At 36.5% G+C, this 20,703-nt stretch overlaps 8 protein-coding genes across 8 annotated transcripts; 3 read left to right on the forward strand and 5 right to left on the reverse strand. All coding sequences in view use genetic code 12, as the record gives it.

Annotated features, from left to right (window-relative positions):
• Positions 1-4,399: 4,399 nt before the first annotated feature.
• DASC09_023560 (uncharacterized protein) lies at positions 4,400-7,879 on the reverse strand (the record flags this gene model as incomplete). The annotated part of the gene is made up of 1 exon (XM_064995959.1): positions 4,400-7,879. The coding sequence occupies one exon, from the start codon at positions 7,877-7,879 to the stop codon at positions 4,400-4,402; it is 3,480 nt and encodes a 1,159-aa protein (XP_064852031.1).
• An 814-nt stretch (positions 7,880-8,693) lies between these two features.
• SOD1 (superoxide dismutase SOD1) lies at positions 8,694-9,313 on the reverse strand (the record flags this gene model as incomplete). Its single annotated transcript, XM_064995960.1, has 2 exons — positions 8,694-9,145; positions 9,301-9,313. 2 exons carry the CDS (start codon positions 9,311-9,313, stop codon positions 8,694-8,696), a joined length of 465 nt encoding a protein of 154 aa, XP_064852032.1.
• Positions 9,314-9,963: 650 nt separating this feature from the next.
• DASC09_023580 (Lug1 protein) lies at positions 9,964-12,237 on the reverse strand (the record flags this gene model as incomplete). The annotated part of the gene is made up of 1 exon (XM_064995961.1): positions 9,964-12,237. One exon carries the CDS (start codon positions 12,235-12,237, stop codon positions 9,964-9,966), a length of 2,274 nt encoding a protein of 757 aa, XP_064852033.1.
• Positions 12,238-13,233: 996 nt separating this feature from the next.
• On the forward strand, positions 13,234-14,589 carry DASC09_023590 (uncharacterized protein; the record flags this gene model as incomplete). Its single annotated transcript, XM_064995962.1, has 1 exon — positions 13,234-14,589. One exon carries the CDS (start codon positions 13,234-13,236, stop codon positions 14,587-14,589), a length of 1,356 nt encoding a protein of 451 aa, XP_064852034.1.
• A 500-nt stretch (positions 14,590-15,089) lies between these two features.
• On the reverse strand, positions 15,090-15,866 carry RPC17 (DNA-directed RNA polymerase III subunit RPC17; the record flags this gene model as incomplete). Its single annotated transcript, XM_064995963.1, has 2 exons — positions 15,090-15,767; positions 15,861-15,866. 2 exons carry the CDS (start codon positions 15,864-15,866, stop codon positions 15,090-15,092), a joined length of 684 nt encoding a protein of 227 aa, XP_064852035.1.
• A 245-nt stretch (positions 15,867-16,111) lies between these two features.
• On the forward strand, positions 16,112-16,570 carry NUT2 (mediator complex subunit NUT2; the record flags this gene model as incomplete). Its single annotated transcript, XM_064995964.1, has 1 exon — positions 16,112-16,570. The coding sequence occupies one exon, from the start codon at positions 16,112-16,114 to the stop codon at positions 16,568-16,570; it is 459 nt and encodes a 152-aa protein (XP_064852036.1).
• A 605-nt stretch (positions 16,571-17,175) lies between these two features.
• DASC09_023620 (uncharacterized protein) lies at positions 17,176-18,978 on the forward strand (the record flags this gene model as incomplete). The annotated part of the gene is made up of 1 exon (XM_064995965.1): positions 17,176-18,978. The coding sequence occupies one exon, from the start codon at positions 17,176-17,178 to the stop codon at positions 18,976-18,978; it is 1,803 nt and encodes a 600-aa protein (XP_064852037.1).
• Positions 18,979-19,492: 514 nt separating this feature from the next.
• DASC09_023630 (type I HSP40 co-chaperone) lies at positions 19,493-20,458 on the reverse strand (the record flags this gene model as incomplete). The annotated part of the gene is made up of 1 exon (XM_064995966.1): positions 19,493-20,458. The coding sequence occupies one exon, from the start codon at positions 20,456-20,458 to the stop codon at positions 19,493-19,495; it is 966 nt and encodes a 321-aa protein (XP_064852038.1).
• Between the last annotated feature and the right edge of the window lie 245 nt (positions 20,459-20,703).

Below are 20,703 nucleotides of genomic sequence, written 5' to 3' on the forward strand. Positions count from 1 at the left end.
AAAGCAAGATAATGTTGACTGCTATATGCTTCAGGTATCAAATCTCCTTGGTAACTATGGCCTCTGGTATTCTGTTTGATAGATCGTAGTAAAGGTTCTACTGCTAATGCAAATAATGAAGGGGAAAACGGATTACCTTGGAGGGTACCATTTTTTAAATTGAATAATGGGCCGGTCATGTTGTTGATGTATAAGGATCCCGTTGTCTGCTTGAGGATGTTGATGATTAACTTGGCTAATTTTTTTCCAAAATTTAAATGGGACAATAGTTGTTCCATATATTCGTGAGATATCCTATCGAACGCTTTCTCCAAATCCACAATTAGTATCAGCTTTTGTGGATTTGGTATTATATGCGTTTTATCTTTTGGATGAATTAGACTATCTAACATTTCTCTGAAAATGGTGATGTTGGAGAACGATGACCGGCCTGGAATAAAACCAGCTTGATCTTCCCCTATGATATCAGGCAAGTGCTTCAACAACCTATTATTAATTATTGTGGATAATAATCGAAGATTAGTGTTGATAAGGGCTATCGGCCTATAGTTTCCAATGTTTTCTTTTGACTTTCCAGGCTTTGGTATGATGTTAAAGAGTATAGTTCGGTAGTGGAATGGTAAATTTCCTTCAGTTAGAATGTGGTTAAATTCTTGAAGAAGGATGTGTTTGATTTGGGGAAATAATTCCTTATAAAATTTGTATGGGATTCCATCTATGCCCGGTGTGGACTTCAAATTTGCCGAATCAATTGCCAGTTTGAGTTCTTCCATTGTTATGGAGGAATCCATTTTTCTCTTCTCTTCAGGAGATATTCCTTGGGTTGGAATCACGTCCTGAAGATATTTATGTATTTTTTTTGTGTCCTTTGTTCCTCTGGTTCCATCAAACAAGTCCATATAATATTCAGTTGCTATTTTCATTATCTCTTCATGAGATTGAACTAGTGTCCCTTCTACATCTTTTAGCTGTTTTATTGGGCGTTGTTCTTGATATTGGTGGAAAACTTGGTTAATATGTTGATAATATTCCGTCACTTTATCAAGTTCAGGCACTTTCACTTTTTTCAACATGTGTTTGAGTTTTTCTGCTTTGCATTTAATATCAATTATTAATTCATCGGTTCCTTGGATATCTTCATTTATAGATTGGTGCCTGAGAACATTAATGATTCTATCGGTTAATCTATATCTCTTCATATTATAGTAAGCCTTGGATGAAGTTAAAGTCAACTCCACTGTAACTGAATCATGTGTGGATCTTTTCCCAAAATGATTTGTTTGTGTCATATTCCATTTGTTTTCTTTGTTTTTTAAGAAGCTCCCAGTGATATAGAACCTATCCAATCTCCGGCTTTTCCCTAATTCTGATGCTTTATTAGTGAATGTTTTCTTGATGTTATGTTTGATTGAATTGAATGAGTCCTTCAAGTTCAACAAAGTAATGAGATTAGTTAAGGATTCAGCAACTGAGTCTTCACGGCTTCTATAATTTAGGGAGTCCGAACGATCAATAAAATTATTAAAATCACCAGCTAACATGATGTTGATTGTCTTTCCTGGGAATCTAGTTTGAAGATTCTGATGTTGGGCAAGTAAACTGAGTTTGAGCTGATCATGGATCTGATTTTGCTTTTGGTATTGATTTGGATTATACAAGTTTATAATCCAGAGTGCTTGGTTATTTTCTAATTCAATTAAGACATCCGTGATGTGTTTTTGGAGTTCATGTTGGACAGTAATACCTGCTAATTTGGATCCTAACACTGGAATAGAATCATCAACAATTATTGCTGTTCTGGAACAGGTTGAATTATAGTATATGACTTTGTTATCGAACTGAAACGAAAAGTCTTCTGATAGATTTAGTTCTTGGAGCAAAGACACATTGGATTTTTGGGTGAAACTTATTACCAACTGGTCGCTGATACGACTCCGTTGTATATTTTGAGTATTGATTTTAATAATCATTATGTTTATTCATTGGAATTTTGATTTGTCTGTTTGTTTCTGGTTGCATCAGCTTCCAGAGTTGACAAATCATCATTGGTTGGTGTTAATTCTGTTTTCTCATGTACTGGAATTTCATCACCCAGTAGCATTTCATCCTGCTCATATTCTTCTGAATCCTCATATTCGTCTTTTGCATCATAGATGTATTCTCCATCATTTTCATACTCCTCATCATATTCTTCGTCATTATCATTATCAGGTTCTGCACTTGATTCAGACAGGGTTGGCTCTTTAGAGCCAGTTTGTGCCAGTTTTGATGTCACTGATGGGTGTGGGTCTTTAATGACTAACTTAATAGATTTTGGTACAAATGGTTTTGGTGCTGAAGGCTTGGTGGTGTTAATTTTGGTCAAAATTGGGGTAGAGATTGGGGTAGATTTTGGGGTAGATTTTGGGGTAGATTTTGGAGTAGAAGCTGGGGTAGAAGTTGGGTTGGACAAGGTTTGATTAGATTTTGGGGTAATTGGATGGGATCTAAACACATTCAACTTAATTCCTGGTTTTGCTGACTCTTGCTTGGTTTCAGCTGGTTTCTCCCTTTGAAGGATTTTCTTTGGTTTGACGGATGCCTTCTTTTTGGAGGCCTTTCTAACTTGATTAACCGGAGGAGGGGTGATTTGATGCTTTCTGTTGATAGCTGGTGTGGTAGTTTGAATATTTTCATAATCATCATCTCTTTCTTTGGATATTAATCCCAATTGGTGGAATGGATTCTTCCATAAATTTTCAAGTAACCAGGACTCAACCTTACCATGATCCCATAATATAACAAAACATCAATTGGATGGTTGGCCGAGCGGTCTAAGGCGACAGACTTAAGATCTGTTGGGTTTTCACCCGCGCGAGTTCGAATCTCGCATCATTCATTATTTTTATTTTTTCCGTCTACAAAGTAGCTTTTTATATTCTATTGTGGTAGACATACTGATCTTTTTGCTCGTATGTTATTGTTCTTTTTTTTTTATTTATGAATAATAATATAATTAACAATTTTTCTCTTCATAAAAATGTGGTTTTGCTTTTTTTTTAAAGTTATAGATACCTTTTTACAAGATATTATTTCTAATTATTTCTCAGCCTTTATTACTTCTATTACTTATAAGTGATGAGTCTGGACTGTTGTCGCCTCCTCCTATTAATATAAATGGTTTAAAGGCTCTAGTTATTTATTTTCGTATATATATTATTCACGAATCTCCAATTTTTTTTAATAGTGCAAAAAACGCTATGAGATCCTTTTCGATCAGTTTGACTTTCCAGCATACCAAAGTCAATAGTTATAAAAGATAGAAAATCATAAATAGAGCAACGTGGGGTGGAAACAAAAGTAACATGCACTTTACCAAACCCATATATATTCTTCGAAAAGTTGACGTACTTAGTGTAGAGGATTGATACACTCCCCTCAAAACTCTACTTATTTGTTATCTTTTGATTGTATAACCCAACAATACGGTCTCGGCAATGTTGTATCCTACGAATAGGAAATATTTACTTGAACATAATCATGGTAACAACGGTGCTTTGTCAAGCTAAAAACTGTCTGCTATTTTGCGATTTAGATCGATTGAAAAATTAGGGAATAATCAGGAAATATTATATAAACTTATCTGTCTCTGTTACTTAGAACTGTCATTTTAATTTACAACCCAGGAAACCATTAAAAGGAACCAACAATAATTCAAATTTGGGGGCGATCATAGATCAAAACTATCATAATTTTCCAATAATAAATATACTTTCAATCACAGCTCCATTATATGATTGAGTAAAGTAGTAATAAAAATTTTGGGCGTTTTGTACTATTCCAAAAAAAAAAAGTTCAATAAAAAAATCTCTAAACGATCTGTGTAATGTATAATATATAGATAGTTTCAGTAATTTTCTTGTAACATTCTTCTTATTTTACCTTAGTTAGCCTCATTCAAAGTTGTCCTCTGATTCTCGGATTCACTTTCCTATTTTTTATCTTAATGTACCCTTATTATCTTAAGAACCACACTCCCATTCATCATCTCCAATTTTATTTTGTATTCTATTGAATTTCATTCAACAAGAGTCCAATTCCCTTTTTTACCGAGAATACTATGTTAATAAATTATTCCAAATTTGAATATTAAATGTTTGGCAATTTGTCTTTTTTTTTTTTTTTTTTTTTTGAAATTCCTACAAGTTTTCATTTTATTTTCTTGCAACGATGGAATATCGATGCAAAAATGGGGTTGTATTTATTTCAAATACAATATTATTAAATAATATATAAGGCGACTATCGCAGCCTTCTTTTATAATACAAGCAATATAGTATAAACATGTAAAACATGCAGATTGAGCAATAGATTTTTGCCATAGGTCATCAATCATATATATTCCCTTTCCGTTTTCCCATCATTCCTCGCCTCCTTCAAAAACAGACTCCACATTATTTTGATTATTCTTAGACAAGCTGTTTTGTAGCTCGCTCAAAAAGCTTCTACGGTCCATAAAGCCATTGATTTTAGAATTATCATTGGTTTGCAAATCCACTTTCTTTACTTCATCATCTTTTTGACTGAGCAGGTGCTCCTCATTGTTGTTATTTGCTTTGTGACTCTTAATCATAACTTCAAATCTTCTAGTTAGTTCATCTTCCAAATCCTTTTTCGTGAACTTCTTTTCTTCATCACTTTCATCTCCTGTTTTTTCTCCATTCAAGTCACCAAATTCGTGCTTCCCATTAGCATCATCGGAGCCATTGAGATGTCCTAAAACATCATTATAGCTAATATCATCATTAGCAACACCTAAATTGCTATTTTTATAAATGTTGAGATAATTATCATCATAGCTAACAACTTTTGAATTGTTATTATCACCATCAAACGCTTCGCCATACTCTGATATTTTCAACAATGAAAATTGTAAGCCAGTGCTTAATCTTTTGTAATTGGACATCGAAGGAGGCTGTATTACCGAAGGGGATACGATAATGTGCTCTTCATTTATCAGGGGACTCACTATCGAACTAAGTGATGATTGGCGCAGTTGGTGATTTTTGCTAATATGTTGCGATCTTCCAATAATGTTGCTAGAACCAACTCTTGGTGATTGGATTGCCGCTAATGATTTCAACCGATTTTCTGGCAAAGACATTCGCTTCCTAGAAATGTTGGTCTTGGTTCTTGAACAAGACTGCAGAGTAACAACAGAAGCTTTGAAATCACGGAGCGAGGCTTGATAAGATGACAAAACATTGGATAAGTCTCGTTCAATGGCACCAAAAGTTTTCAACATATCTTGATCAATCGAAGCCTTAGGTTCTGATGAAGCATTTCTGTTTTCAAATCGAGACAACTTAAAACTTACTTTATTTAAATTATGGCTCAATTTTTTAAACACTGTGTTGCCTTGAAATGATAAAGTACTACCAGTTGGATCTTGCTGTTTGCTTCCAAAAAGGCTACCGGAATATTTCTGATGATTGCTATTTGAATTCATTTCACGTAACTGCTCATTTTTTATAAACCCTCCCAAACCATTATACTGTAGATAATCTTCGGTGACACCATATAATCGACTAAAGAATTCTCCGTGATAATCAAATTCATCATATAAATCCAAAATAAGGTCATCATTGCGGCTCTCACATTTACCTATTCGCCTCAAAATGTTCAATATATTGGCCAGAGCCATGTAATCAGCTCCTTCATCTTCACAATTAAATACATCTCCATCATTCTCAAAACCTGCTTCATTAACAATCACCAAAATAATAATTAAGTAAAATTTTCTAATCAAATGAAAGTTATCAATACTGACCTCGAACTGTTTAAGATCATTCAGAAAACTCTGGTTTGAATTGGAGGCTTCGATATTTTTCGATTGAGATTTTTCACTGTCTTGATAGTTTGGGTGATGATCGGACAAAGATGAGATGAACGGTGCTTCACATAAATCAACAACAGTACCATCGGTACCAATAGTAGATGATTTCATTGTCAATTGTAAAGGTTTCAAGCCTGAGCTTATACCAATGTCACAATTATCATGGTCAGCATGAGCATATATGTGATGAGCCAATATGATCTTATATAATTTTTCAATACTCAAGTTATGAATTTTCAAGTAATTGAAAAGAATTCTCTCCAACGTAGAAATCATTTGCATATTTTTGCTCTTAATCCACTTGACAATAAAATTAGCTGATTTAAGAATTAAGTAACCTCCAACAAAGTTTAGATTTTCTATTATATGGTTTATTGTTTTAGTGCCGATACTTGGATTATTCATGATTCGCAAAACTTTAGATTTGGAAAAATCTGGGATAGCATCACTATGGGGAATTTGATGATATATGTCAAATTCTTTGAAATTAAATAATAATTTCTTCAACAAAACATCAAATTTTTTGTTGGTTTCAATGAATTTAGATCTCAAGAATTTCATAGCTTTGGACTGAACATTGAAAAAATAAATAAGCCTGTTGATCATGAGTTTTCTTAAGTTGACCAATTCACAAAGTACTAAAGATATCAAGAGGTTTTTGTCAGAAATAACGGAGGTGGGATTACCACTGTGGCCCTTCTTATTCAACGCTAGCAACTTGTTTTTAAATTTCAATAATTGGATGACGCACACATATACTTTCAATGAACTATTATTGAATAGTTTGATTTCACATTGAGTAGCGCCCTGGACTATGAGGATTTTTTCCCAAGATTTGATTGGCAATTTCTGCTTTGAAAATTTACCCAGACTGTGCCTCATTTTGCCATCCATAAGGTTGGGTCCCAGTTCTTGCACCACTGAATCATAATAGTTTGACACTAGTATCTTATCATTTAATAGATGGGACACAACAATATTGTAAGAGAACTCATCACAAAATTCGGTTCTCAATTCATTAGATTTTTGAATGTAGCCCAATAGAGAATTCAATAAACTGGAAAACACCTTGAATACTTGGTTGTCGTTGTTGGAGGAGTAATTTTGTGCCAAAGGCATTTGAAATATGTTGTTATTTAGCGAATCTGAATACTGTTCAATCCAATTAGGTGAGTCGGGCATCATTGGGTAATTCAAAATTGACGAGGAATGAATTGAAAATGATTCAATTGAAAAATTTCGGGCATGGTCAGGATTCATGTTAGAACCGAAAAATTCAATATTTTTAGGGTAAGAGTAGTTTTGATGAAGATCGCTTTTTTCAAATAGTGATGATTGCATTGTGAACCGATCATCATTATTATTGTTCTTATTATTAGTTGTTGTGTTTTGACCGAGTTGCAAACCTAATCCCACAGGACTCTCATATCCTTTCTGACTTCTACTCAAACTGATACTGCTCTTCCTACTGCCATGGCTACTTCCATCACCTGAATGTACCATGATTGACCTGGCTGGTGGTCTCGGAAACATAAAGGTGGAAGACATGTTGTAATTTGAGGTATCTGTAGATACGGCATCATCGATACCGTAGTAATCCGATAAGAAATCATTTGCTTTCTGATTATCTAGATTGATGGAAAGTTTCTGGTGCATTGGATTCATATTGACATTGCCATTGAGAAAGATATCCTCATTGTAGCAATGATTCACCACCGTAGCGCTGGTGTTAGTTGAGGATGTGATATTTGATTCATCTGATTTTCTTTTTGTTGAATATGGATTTGATTTTGCTTTATGTGATTTGCGAGTCACTGAAGTTTGGATAGGACTAGTGACTTGCAGTAGATTACTTCGCTGTTGTGGTTGATATTGGGGAAGATGAGGTTGTTGTTGTGCTCTTTGAGGATTGAGATATTGATGTCTTTGAGAAGTCAGTAACGATAGACTTTTGGATTTGAGATAATAATGGTGAGAAGAAGGGAGATCAGGAACCGACCCCATTTCTTGAATAGCTAATATTTGATAGTATTGTATAATACTCCAAGGCTATAAAAGAGCCTTTCATATATTTCGCCTCTCTCTCGTTTGTCAGATCAAGCTTGAAAAATAACGGCTTGGGGTAAAATTGTAGGAACAAACAAATATTAAATGTCTCATCCGTATGCAAAATGGGCGACAACACAGAAATACCCAAGTTTTTTTTTTCTTTATTTATTTCCACTGCGTTACTTGTTATTTGTTTGAACAATTGTGATTGTAAACAACAATAGCCTTATGCGATCTGTGGCTGTCTATTTGTGGATTTTCGCGATACTGGAGAGACCTCAACAAAAATACCTCCAATACACAAGAAAAATAAAGATGATTCTTTTAGAATTAGATAGCTGACCAGACTCTTTTTTCAGATGATGCGTCGCTGACCCTTTATTATTATTATTATCGTCGTTGTCATCACTCGGTTTTCCTGGTTTTTTTTTGTTTTTTTTTTCTTCTTTGTATATCTAACACGAAAAAATCAGTAAGTCTCGTCAGCTGAAATTTCTCAAATCTCTAAAAGTTTACGGAGGGACACTACTTGGTATGCCCCACAAGACAATAAGTTCTTCTCAATTACTTAGTATTTATTAAATACTACTTAATTTTGACATACAAAACCCATCAAGAGGGGAAGAAAAAATACAGCAATGCCACAACTTACTCACAAAATAAGCTAGAAAAAAAAATACGACAAATAAATAGAAAAATCACCAAGCAATTAATAAGAAATAGCACTTCCAATCACATGCGATGAGATCTTTGGATGAATGCTACACAATTAGTCGGAAAGACCAATGACACCACAAGCTGGTCTGCCACCAGCGTTACCAGTCTTCAAAGAGTCTGGGTTACCACCCTTACCCAAATCGTCTTGACCGGCGTGAATAACAACGGTTCTACCCAAGATAGAGTTTGGACCAATCAACTTGACCAAGGAGTCAGAGATGGAACCTTCGGCAACACCAGAGGCATCAGTGCTGACGTTACCCAAGTCACCAACGTGTCTGGTTTCGTCGGTTGGGGCACCATGGGTCTTGCCAAATGGATTGAAGTGGGGACCAGCAGAGGTACAACCGTTGGTGTTGTCACCAAATTGATGGATGTGGAAACCACGCTTAGCGTTTGGAGAGTTACCGGTAATCTTGTAAGAAATTGTGGTTGGGGAAGATTCAGATTCTTGGGTGAAGTGAACGACACCAGAAATACCGGCATCACCTCTGAGAACAGCAACTGTACCAATTTGTTAGAAATCATTGCCATTATCATTGGATATATACATCTTTCGGGGTGTATAAAATAAACCTCCCAAGCAATGTTCGAAATTTTACTACTGGGCAACATGAAAAAAAAGAAGGATCTTCTTGCGGTTAGAGTGAATTACTTACCAGCATTAACCATTTTGATAGTGTGGTTTAATTGAGTGGAACTATAATAACAATATGACAATAATCAAGGACCAAAGAACAAGAGGGGATGCCGGGAAATAGCAAACGGTCGCCGCCAAAATCCTCTGGATGAGTCTGTGTGTGTTGGGCTGGTTACCCTAACCATTACTAATGATTGTCAACACCGGCCCTTCTGGGCGTGTGGTTGTTAGAACCCCATGTTTTGCAAAGGTAGTCGAACAAGAGGAGCTATGCTATGTAAAATAGTACAAATTCTTTTTCGAGTGATCTTAAGATTTTAGAACCTGCTCACACACCCATATATATATATATATATATATATCACACCAGTATTGTCACCACCACGGTGCAAAATGTCTGCTTAGGGCATTAAGTGCTCACACCCCGGGGTAGCCTGTCCGTTTTCGGTAATATGTGGCAGGGTAATACACCAGATCCACGACGTGAATAACATTATGTCATATTGAATTTCATGTAGCAGTATTTAGTAAATACTATTTACCTCTTATTTACAAGTAGTTCCCTCTATTTGGCTAATGCAGCGAGTAATTATTGTCATAGTTACACCATATTACCAAAAGATTTACAATTATGAAAAAAAGAAAACAAATAGCAGTTTATTGTTGCAAAACAATTGAATTCTCAAACATTTAATGCATAGTACTTATAAATCCCTCTTTCACTGAATTTCACAGGCCAAATCTTGTAAAAATCACTATCACCCTCGTAAAATGGCCCATTTGACATATCAATTTTTTTACTGGCGTACTTCAAGAATGGATAGAAAATGACTTTTGGCTGGATTTTTTTACCAGTTTTAATATCGTATTGCGTGATGTTGGGAATATAATTTGGGTCATGGGTAAGGATTTCATAATCTAAATCCAAATCATCAGAGTTGATCTCATCAGCGTTATTCGTACTTTGAGCATTCCCATTATTTTTGGAGAAACAGGACGGTTCATCATCAAAATCCACCGAAAAAGTGTCGGAAGCAACGCTAGTAATCAGCTTATATGATGAAACAGAAATTAAGGATTGGGTGATTGGCCTGTTGACTGCTGACGATGCAGAAAGAGATTGACGATGAGGGTGGTAGTCTCTGTCAAAATTGAAATGATAGTTCAAATATTTTGAGTTCTTGGAGTTATAAGATCTTAGCTTATAAAGCCATGATCGACGACCAGTGGTTGGAAAAAGTTTCCAAAAAAATTCTTCTTCTGGGCCATTTAAAGAATTAAGGTAAGAACCATAGCTATGGTGGCGCAATTGTTGCCGTTGTTTTTGATAGTGATATGAGTCATTAGGAGCGTTTTCAAGCAACTTGGAGTCGAATTCCCAAGCTAGTAAAGACGGGCAGCACTCGATTAAATTGGCATTTTCAAGCGACCCTAAGCGGTTTAATTCCTGATTGGCTTTCACATTGATGAACCGCAATTGTTGATACACTTGGGTATCTTGCAATAAATCATGGTACTGTGACGGGTTCAATTGAGGATACTGTGACAGGTTACCGCTACTGGATGGGTTGGCGAACGACTGAGAGTTAAAGTAATCAGAAAGATGCAGCATTGTGGAAACACGCGAATTTATAGTATCTTGAGGATCTATTGCAGGTTCTGATGGTGGCGATAAAAACTGAACCAATTCATCCTTGGTAACTTTTGAATTTTGGATGTGTAAAGATTTTAAGATAATAAAATTACTTTTAATAAATTGTAAGGTTGGACAATAGCTGACTTGTCTTCCGCTAAGATTTAAATACTGAAGGGTGAAGTTCCCGGTATTTGAAGATAGGGGATCGGCAGTGGCGAGGAATTTGAGGATCAATAGCATTTCACGTTCATTCATGTCGTTAACGTTGTCAGTTTCCAAACTAAGCCATTTCAAATTGGTTAGTTCATGGTGGTTGCTGCGAAAAAACTCCATAATGTAACGCTTATCAAGTTTATAGCAACAGCCGAGGGAAATATGGGTCAAATTAGAGACATCGAGGTCAAGTAAGGCATCTCCTGTAATTTGAGTATGAAATAGATCGAGTTTTTCGAGAGATGTCAAAAGCGGGAAAAGTTTTGCAAAAAATTCTGATGGGACATCGACACAATCATGGAATGACAAGTTTTTAAGATTGACAATCGGCATGAAAAATAATGAAGGTTGGTCCAAAAGCTTAGAAAATGATAAGGAGAAAATTGTCCCGGTAGATCCACAAAAATCAATTGATTCAAGACTAGGCATGTTGAAAAAAACTTGGATCAAAATTTCGGGGGAGATGTCATTTTGAATATTCTCACTACTCAAGAATTCTCTAAGGTTAGTTGCTTTTTCAAGAAAGCCCAAAATAGTCTTGTGGGTGACAAAATCGATTTCATTATTCATTCGATTGGTTCTACCCAAACCAACGCTAGTGAATTCCTGGAGATCAAGGACTTTCACGTAGCTATATACTGATTGGTCCTCAGGTTGTTTGAATTCATCTTGGATTTTGACCAAATTGGCACACGAGTCACTTAGAGGAATGCCAATGGCGTCCAACGAATGGGGGATTGATTTGTGATGTCCGAAACGGGAGTTGAATAGATGAAATGTTTGAGGGCAACTAAAACGACAATAATTGCAAAGGTATTTCAAGGCTAAAAAGTAGAAGGTCTTGTTCACGAGCATGAATTCTTTGGCGAACCATTCCAAGTGCTGAGAAAATGAAATAGAGATGTCATTTGAGTAGGTGAATGCTACTATCAAGTTGAGGACTTCAATGGGCAAGTCATTTAATGATGATATTGGCCGTGGATGGTCGATTTGATTATTATAGCTGATTGTCCAACCCAACGACACTCTTGTTGGTGCCGCCGCCGCATCGCATGGGGTGGAAGATGATTGACGAGAAGTGTTTTTATGGTCTAAAGAGTCGGCCATATATATGAATAATAGAAGAGTGTAAGGATGAGTATATTATATATATCGATATATATGGAACTATTATTATTGCAGTGACAAGCCAGAAAGGAGAGATCTGGTGGTCACCTATATTTTTTATGCTTATAGTTGTTTGTAATCGCTTAAGCGAGAAAAAAAATGAAAAAAAAAAAAAAGGATTTCTGCGAGTGCTTTCCAGTTTCTTGCCGCACCGATCCACGGGGGTGGTACATATCCCCCGGTCCCCTCATCACCAGGGTGCGGTACCCTGTGCTACAGAAAGAAGTTGCTCGAACACCTTTATTTCGGGCAAACAGCAAAAAAAAACAACCTCAAAGTTTAGCAACTTATTATATAGTGACATGTCCCATAAATAGATAGCTGGTTTATAATTTTCCTTTGCCTTATCTTATATATTGTGTGCGGGAAAAGAAATTGACGTCTGCTTTGGTTTTCTTGATTTTTTTTTTTTTTTTTTTCATTAGCCTCATCTCATCTCATCTTATCTCATCTCATAGCTTTGTGGGCAAAAGCAAAATTCAAAAAAAAGAAAATCATAGATATACCATCTTTAAAACATCCCTTTCCTTAATACTAATAAGATTACATATATATCATATATAATCCCTCAAGTACACAATAGTGGAAACGTGAAAATTATATTAGAATCATCACCTCATCAAACTACAAAAAACAACATAAAATAAAAGAGCAGTGAGAAATCATAAAGGGGAGAATTTATTATCTTTGAAGAGTAAAATTGACTGACTAGAAGAAGTGCCAAAAATAGAAGAGTTATTTATCTCCAGAACTTTCGTGGAACTTTCACAAAGGATTCAGAGTACCGTCAAGAAAGATTTCATTTGATTTTTGCAATACATACGAGGAATAAAATAAAATAAAGCAAATTAGAGGCAGCTGCTATCATCCTGAGATATTATTTTGTGTGTGTGCCTTAACTCATTCTACAATTGTTTTTTTGTGGCTGCTTATAAAATGTCAATTCAGGACTCGGCTACTCAGCAAGAGCCATTTAAAAGCAAACCCGAAGCCAATCCAGCAAAATATGAACTCAGCTCTAGCGATTTATCATTAGTTTCCAAAAAAAATCAAAGACAAGAGGAAGAAAGTGACAGCGAAATTGAAATTGAAACTCAAGAAGAAAGCAATGGTGCAAAAACTGAGGCTGATCAGTACACACAGGGTGGTACGACAAGCATAGAAACTGGCCGACAATTACAGGAGAAGTCAGAATATTTCAGTAGAGATCAAGGAAAAATGTTCATTGGTGGATTAAACTGGGATACCAGTGAGCAAAGACTTAGGGAATATTTCAGCCAATATGGCGAGATCATTGATCTCACAATAATGAGAGATGGTAATACTGGTCGATCTAGAGGATTTGGATTTTTAACATTTCTTGATCCGCGTTCAGTTGATGATGCGCTACAGAGCCAACACGTACTAGATGGTAAAGTAATTGACCCAAAACGTGCAATCCCCAAAGAAGAGCAAGATAAGACTGGCAAAATTTTTGTGGGAGGAATCGCCCCAGAAGTTACAGAAAAGGACTTTGATGAATTTTTTTCACAGTTTGGTAATGTTATTGATGCTCAATTGATGATTGATAAGGATACAAGAAGGTCAAGGGGATTTGGGTTCGTTACCTACGATTCACCACAAGCAGTCAATAATGTCACTCAAAGTCATTACTTGGAATTAAAGGGTAAGAGAATGGAAATCAAAAAGGCTGAGCCAAGAGGCCAGCAGCAACAAATGACAGGAGGGATGAGAGGATATAACTCTAATACTGCCTTGCAATTGCACAAGTCAAGACATCATCAACAGCAACAGCAACAATTTATTCCACGCAATTTAAACTTAACTTCCCCACATACCGCTCCTCCAGCTGCCATGAGTCTTGGTCATCGCCCCCGCCAGTTACAGCCACCAATGGGTTACAACCAATATACCCCTTATCAGCCGATCCCACAAGCCCCAATGGGGGGCTTCTCCCCACAAATGTTGCAGCAGCAATATTGGCAACAATATTGGTTACAAATGAATTCAAACCTTCAACAATACCCACAAACACAGGGACCTCCACCACCAAATCAAGCTCAAGCACAAATGATGGGCTTTATGCCTCAGATGCCCCATCATGCCATGCCACGGAACCCCTTCAGCTTCACTCCCGGTGATCTGCAAGTGGAACCTGATGACGAATCAAATGCTCTATTTGATAATTCTGATTATTATAAACATGGTGATTTAGGAATGTATAATGGTTCTGTTAATAATGTGAGCAGGGGTGGTAGAAAGAATGGAGCTTTCCAGTCTTTTACTCGCTAGTTGAATAAAGAGTTTTGCTAGAAAAAATACAAGCTAGTGGGGGTCATAAAAAGTAGGGATTTAATTTGAGCTCGAGTGTATTATTATTATAATTATTTTATTTCTATTTTCAATTTGTTCCTTTGAACTTTTTCTTCTGACTTCGTTTTGTTTTGTTTAATCCTTTTTTTCTGACTTGTGTCATGGTGTGGTAAATGGTTTTTAGTTTCTGTTCAATAAGCGACGATAACTTACGTTGATCATTGAGATCTGTGTAAAACGGTTTCTTTAATGTAAAGTTAATCCGCAATGAAAGAAGATTATATATATTATAAGTAATAACAAGAAGGTGAGAATGCCATAGTAATGCCAAAGAAGAAAAAAAAGACAAGAAAAACAAATACAGTTAAATCAAACACTTTCCCCCAGTAACTCTTGATGATCTAGAGGGAAATAGAATTGGGTGAAAAAAAAAAGAAACCGGAATAGAGCCAAAGGTATGGTTGGCATTCTATAGCCAATCAATCATCGTCTCCATTACCACCACCCTCATAGTCCTCTACAACATGAGTACCACCATTGACCAACTCATCGTCGCGATCCATATCTCCTTCTTCTTCCTCTTCTTCCTCTTCTTCTTCCTCTTGCTCCTGTTCCTCTTGTTGTTTCTCTTGCACTTGTTCCTTTTGTTCTTTTTCAATCTGCACTTCTTCAGGATCTTGCTCAACATCAGCCATATGCTCATCTCCATCTGCATCCACATTATTTCCTGCTTCTTCATCAGCTTCACCACCTTCCTCAACATCTTTGAATTCGTCTGGGAAATATTCTCTCAAACTACTGATGATGTTCTCACATTGTTCCTCAGAAAATCTCGCATCACATTCTTCCACAATACTGTAAAGATTGACAGTACTTTTAGGCACAAGGTTGACGATCTGGAATTTTTCAATCACTTCTAATTCATATTTCGATAACTCTTTAGTGACATACTTCTTCACGGTTTCAAGATTCTGATGGTTACAAGGGGTTTTCTTGAAATAAGCCATGAGTTTCTTGGTAAGGATTTCATATTCAAACATCGTGTTATTCATTTTGTGGTAGTTTTTCTTTGGAGGTTTAAGAAACTCATATCTGGTAGATTTGATATGCTTGAAAACCTCTTCATTCGTAATGAATTTATTTCTTGTTTCGAGGATCTAAATGGCTGTTAGTAAAGAATAAACACCAAAACCTCCAAGATACTAATATATCTATATATGGATAAGACCGGTAAGAAAATTCAAGCGTACCTCCATATTTATTGGAAAATTAGTCTTATTTGGGTTTCGTGTAAGGGTGCAATACAAGATCGACCTTCTTCTAGAGGGTTTGCTCCTCACTGAAAAGTTGAAGAAAAATTTCCCCAAACCCATCGCTTATTACGTAACATGCACGATATATTACATAATCACAGATGCAAAAAATATCTGAGAATTACAACACCAAAAATGGCATCCACTTAGAACAACACAATACCAAAACAACAATAATAACAATTAAGATGACCACAGAACCCAAAACTGCGGCAGAGGCAACGGATCTTTCGAAGGAGGTAATAGCCGCATTGGACCAAACTGGACAGCAGATATCCCAGATCGTTGAATCATTTATCGAATTGGGGGTCCTTGTCCATGATTTCCAAGCAGCAGAAACCTCAACCGAATCTCTAGCCTACAGACTAAACCAGACCGTCGAACAACTACAGTCGCTCACAAATTCACACAAAGCAGAACTATCTCAAATACCTATCCCCATGGATGTGTTGCATTACATCGAGGATGGGCGGAACCCTAACGTCTATACGAGGGAGTTTGTCGAAAGCACCAAAAAATCAAACCAACACTTGAGAGGAAAGAGTATTGCGTTCAAGCAGCTAAGAGATATATTGGGGAATAAGATTGCTGTGGAATTTCCTGAGTTGACAGACACTATTGAACATGTGTACAAGAGAACTGATTGATCCCTATGGCAATGCGAGCGTTTTGATTCGAGAACATGGACTCATAATTTTCATTATCTACAGACGGAATAGGAGCTACAGATCATTGGTTGTATGCTGATGTGTGTTCTGCCTTTACTGTGATTCTATTGCTCGAGTTTCTACTGCAGCCAGACGGACCACCACGGAGATAGGAATCTATTGAGTTCTGAGTCCTTGTTTGCCATGACCCTTTTAGCCCCATCGACCCTGATATTCTATAAATATTCCCTCATGCATTATGTGGGGCTAATATCTGAAAAGCTCTCTAAAGTTATTAATTAATGCTGGAGAAATGAATGTTTCCAAAGATTTGGCCTATGTTGTTACGAACCCTGGCACGAAAAATTTTAGTCTCTATTTTTTTTTAAAACCTTCTTCTGGAAATAATATCCCTATATGCCCGTCCGTCTCTATCATTTCCTGAAGTCTTATCCTTTTTTGCATTTTTGTTTTTGCCTATATTATTAGTAGGAATACTATAGAATTATTTCAACATATAATTTTTATACAGTAGTCCTTGAAAAGGTGAAAATCTCCTAAATTTTTTCAACAAAAACTTCTTTGGTGTGCGAGTGAGGATATAAATGGCCGACGATACTTATTACTTGACTCCTCATGAGAGTGCTTTGGCAGTGGTTGCCACCAGTATGAAGAAATCTAGACTACGGCTTGATACCCTTATTATCAACTCGATTATCGGAGGTATGCTTTTTTCTTCTGGAGGAATGTTGCATGTTGTCGCGCAGACAAATCCGGAACTTTTGGAGAGTAACCCAGGATTGGTGCATCTATTGCAAGGGCTAGTATATCCTATTGGCTTGTTTTATGTGGTCATTATGGGCGCTGAACTTTTCAATTCAAATGTTTTGTTCTTCACCGTGGGCCTTCTAAGAGGCGCTGTAGGGATTTTAGATCTACTCATAAATTGGTTTTTATCATGGCTTTTTAATTTGGGTGCCAACTTGTTTGTTTGTTATGTCATTTGCTACTTAAGTGGAAGTTTCAGTATTGGGCCGATGAAAACTGCAAGTATAGAAATTGTGGTTGAAAAAGCAGAAAGGAGTTTTGCGGAAACGTTCATTAAAGGCATTGCTTGTAATTTCTATGTTTCTCTTGCAATTTATTTACAAATCATGTGCAAACCTTTACATATTAAGTTTTTAATGATGCTTCTACCAGTGGTCACCTTCGTGAGTATAGGTTATTCCCACACAGTGGCTGATATGTTTTTGTGTCCAATGGGTCTCATGAATGGTGCTCCAGTCAAAGTTGGAGTCTACGTTTGGAAGATTTTGATTCCTGAAAGTTTGGGTAATATTGTCGGAGGCTCATTTTTCGGCCTTGCTATTCCATTTTATCAACATTTGGTTGTGGTTGAAAGAGATATTGCAGATGTTGGTTTGCCAAAATATGATGCAAGAGATGAGCAACCAGAATTAATGATGGATAGTAGAGTGACCAGAACACAGAAACCTGATGATGACAATCATGCTAACGATGACGGAAAAATCAATGACGAAATGGTGGAAAAATTGATTTCTAGAATTGCCACGAGGATTAGTGAAGAAAACAAACTTAGCAGCAGGTTAGACCGCACGAAATCTGGCTCTTCATCATCAATATCTCTGGAACAAAGCTCTGGAGGGGATAATGTGGTTCAAAGTTATAATGCTGATTATCCGAAAAAATTGTCTAGTAGGAAACTTAGGTCACCACCAGGAGTTTTTCCGGTGAAAGGAATGGGAGAACCTCTTCAACGAGAAAAAACTATTGCTACCGGTGTATCTTTCAGATCTCACAACTTTAATAACAGCGTTAATGATGCTGCGAATTTTAGCGATGCAAGATCAATGATATCAAGATTGACCAGTAGAAGAATAATGTCTAACGAACCTATGGATATCGAGGAAGAACTCTATGAAGATGAAGGAGGAATTAACGCTAGAGAAGAATATCTTGGAAACAAATTGATCAAAACTTTGACTTCGAAAACAAAGACCAGGAAATCTGGCGATGAAGAAGATCAGATTGATAATCGATCCACCAGATCAGCACGGTTTCCAGCCACTTTCAGTGAATCAGAAAGTCCACCAACAAAGATGAAATCCAAGCTATCTCATCTCAGGGGCCATAATCACATCACCTCTCTGGTTAAAGGAGCTCCGCGAAGAAAATCAGAGGATAAATTTGTTGAGGATTTGGTGAAACAAAATATTTCGAATAAGGTTCTTGGAGCGGCAAATGACGTTGTTGGTGACGATGTGGAAATGAATGATCTTATTAAATGGTCAAATGAAACTAAACGAAAAAATGCCGAAAATGCTGAAGATGCTGAAGATGCTGAACAAATACCTGAACCACTGGTGGCTCATCATAGAAGTAGGTGATTGATTTATATGCCGAAGCCTCTCTCTCTCTCTCTCTCTCTCTCCCCTTCTTTCTTTCTTTCTTAATCTCTTTAGGTACCCTTTCTTAATATTTAAAATTATACCCCGTTTTCGTTTAGGATACGTACTTGAATAGAAATCATTAATATTAGACAATGAAGCCTCCAAGGCCTACAAGATCTAGCCGAATTCAACAAAGCAATTAAATAAATTGAATAAAATTGGTAAAGCCAAGGAATAAACGTGAAAGTGGATCAATACAGCACAAATTTATACATAAAGAAAAAAAAAGTTGAACTAAAGAATAAAGTAAGATATTTTTGAGGCAGGGCCTTGTTGGAATTTGTAATTCGCAAATGTGGTTGTGAATGCGTTCTAAATACAATTTCGTGGCTTGAGAAACAAGGACAAGGTAATTATATGAACATAGATATCAAGGATTTGTATGGTTATTTAAATTTGTGATTATATTTTGAGAAACTGTCAGCAGTTATAGTTATTGTTGTGATTATCGTCATATCAATCCTAAAGATTTCAAGCGGTCACAAGAAGGCATTGGGTAATTGTTTCCCTTCATGATAAGCTCTTCATCATTATAAAAGAACCCTTGAGCATCAGCTAAGATCTGCTGTTTTTCATTCCGTTCCAAAGTACATTTGAAATTCAAGTTTTGAATATATTGACCCTCCACACTCTTATCCAACTTATTCAAGTCTTTGATCTTGGAGTCTTCGAACTTCTCTCTGGTAATGTAATATTTAACGCCAAAATTAGGGGTGTTTCTTTCATGCTCATATGGTTTCTGCTGAGTAAAACTGTATTGGGGTACATTGGCTTCGCTACCATTAAAATACGATGTAATCAATGAAAATAACAAGAGTATAATAATCGGCAAAAGTTGAGTGAGATTTGAAACAAGAGACTCTCTTCCATTGGTTTGCTGATTTCCACTTCCAGCGGTAGCACCGGTTCTTGTTCTTCTGGTTTGAAATGTTGGCCCTCCGAAAGTTTGAAATCCACCCGGTCCGAATGTAAACGAGTGCATTCCTGGTGTTCCTCCTCCTCCAAAGAAAATATTGAATATGTCTTCATCAAAACCATTGCCAGTAAAATGGAATTCTTGTGCTCTACCCCCAGATGCTCTTGATCTAGTTGCTCCATCAAACCCACTGAATCCACTAAACCCACTGGCTGCGGCTTGCGCCCCTCTCAGACTAGGATCCTGTCCTGTTTGATCGTATATTCTCTTTTGATCCTCATTAGACAATATTTCAAAGGCCTTTGAGACTGCCTTGAATGCCTCGGGAGCATTGGGGTGGTTATTTTTATCAGGGTGGATCTTGAGTGCCAACTTTCTGTAGGCCTTCTTTATCTCTCCATCCGTCGAGGTTTTTTCAACAGATAACACTTTGTAAAAATTCCCCTTATTACTAAGAATCCTTTTGACAATTACCTCTTGTTCCTTTGTATATCCGGACATTGTGTGACAAATCCTATTACTCCATCCAGTGACCCAGCTAAATAATATATATTGAAGAGTGCACAACGACCAACTTTTTTATTTTTTTATTATTTTTTTTTCCTTTACCCCTCCACCCTTCCTCTCTTTGATTATAAAATTTATGTCCATACCATGAAAATTGAAAAAATCCCCATTACGACATCAATTATGTAATATTGCATGTGATAATTACATAATCACAGCTGTGCATATATATGCAATAA

The sequence above is a fragment of the Saccharomycopsis crataegensis genome (genome assembly GCF_037102585.1).
Source record: "Saccharomycopsis crataegensis DNA, jcf7180000000075, whole genome shotgun sequence".
Taxonomy (NCBI): domain Eukaryota; kingdom Fungi; phylum Ascomycota; class Saccharomycetes; order Ascoideales; family Saccharomycopsidaceae; genus Saccharomycopsis; species Saccharomycopsis crataegensis.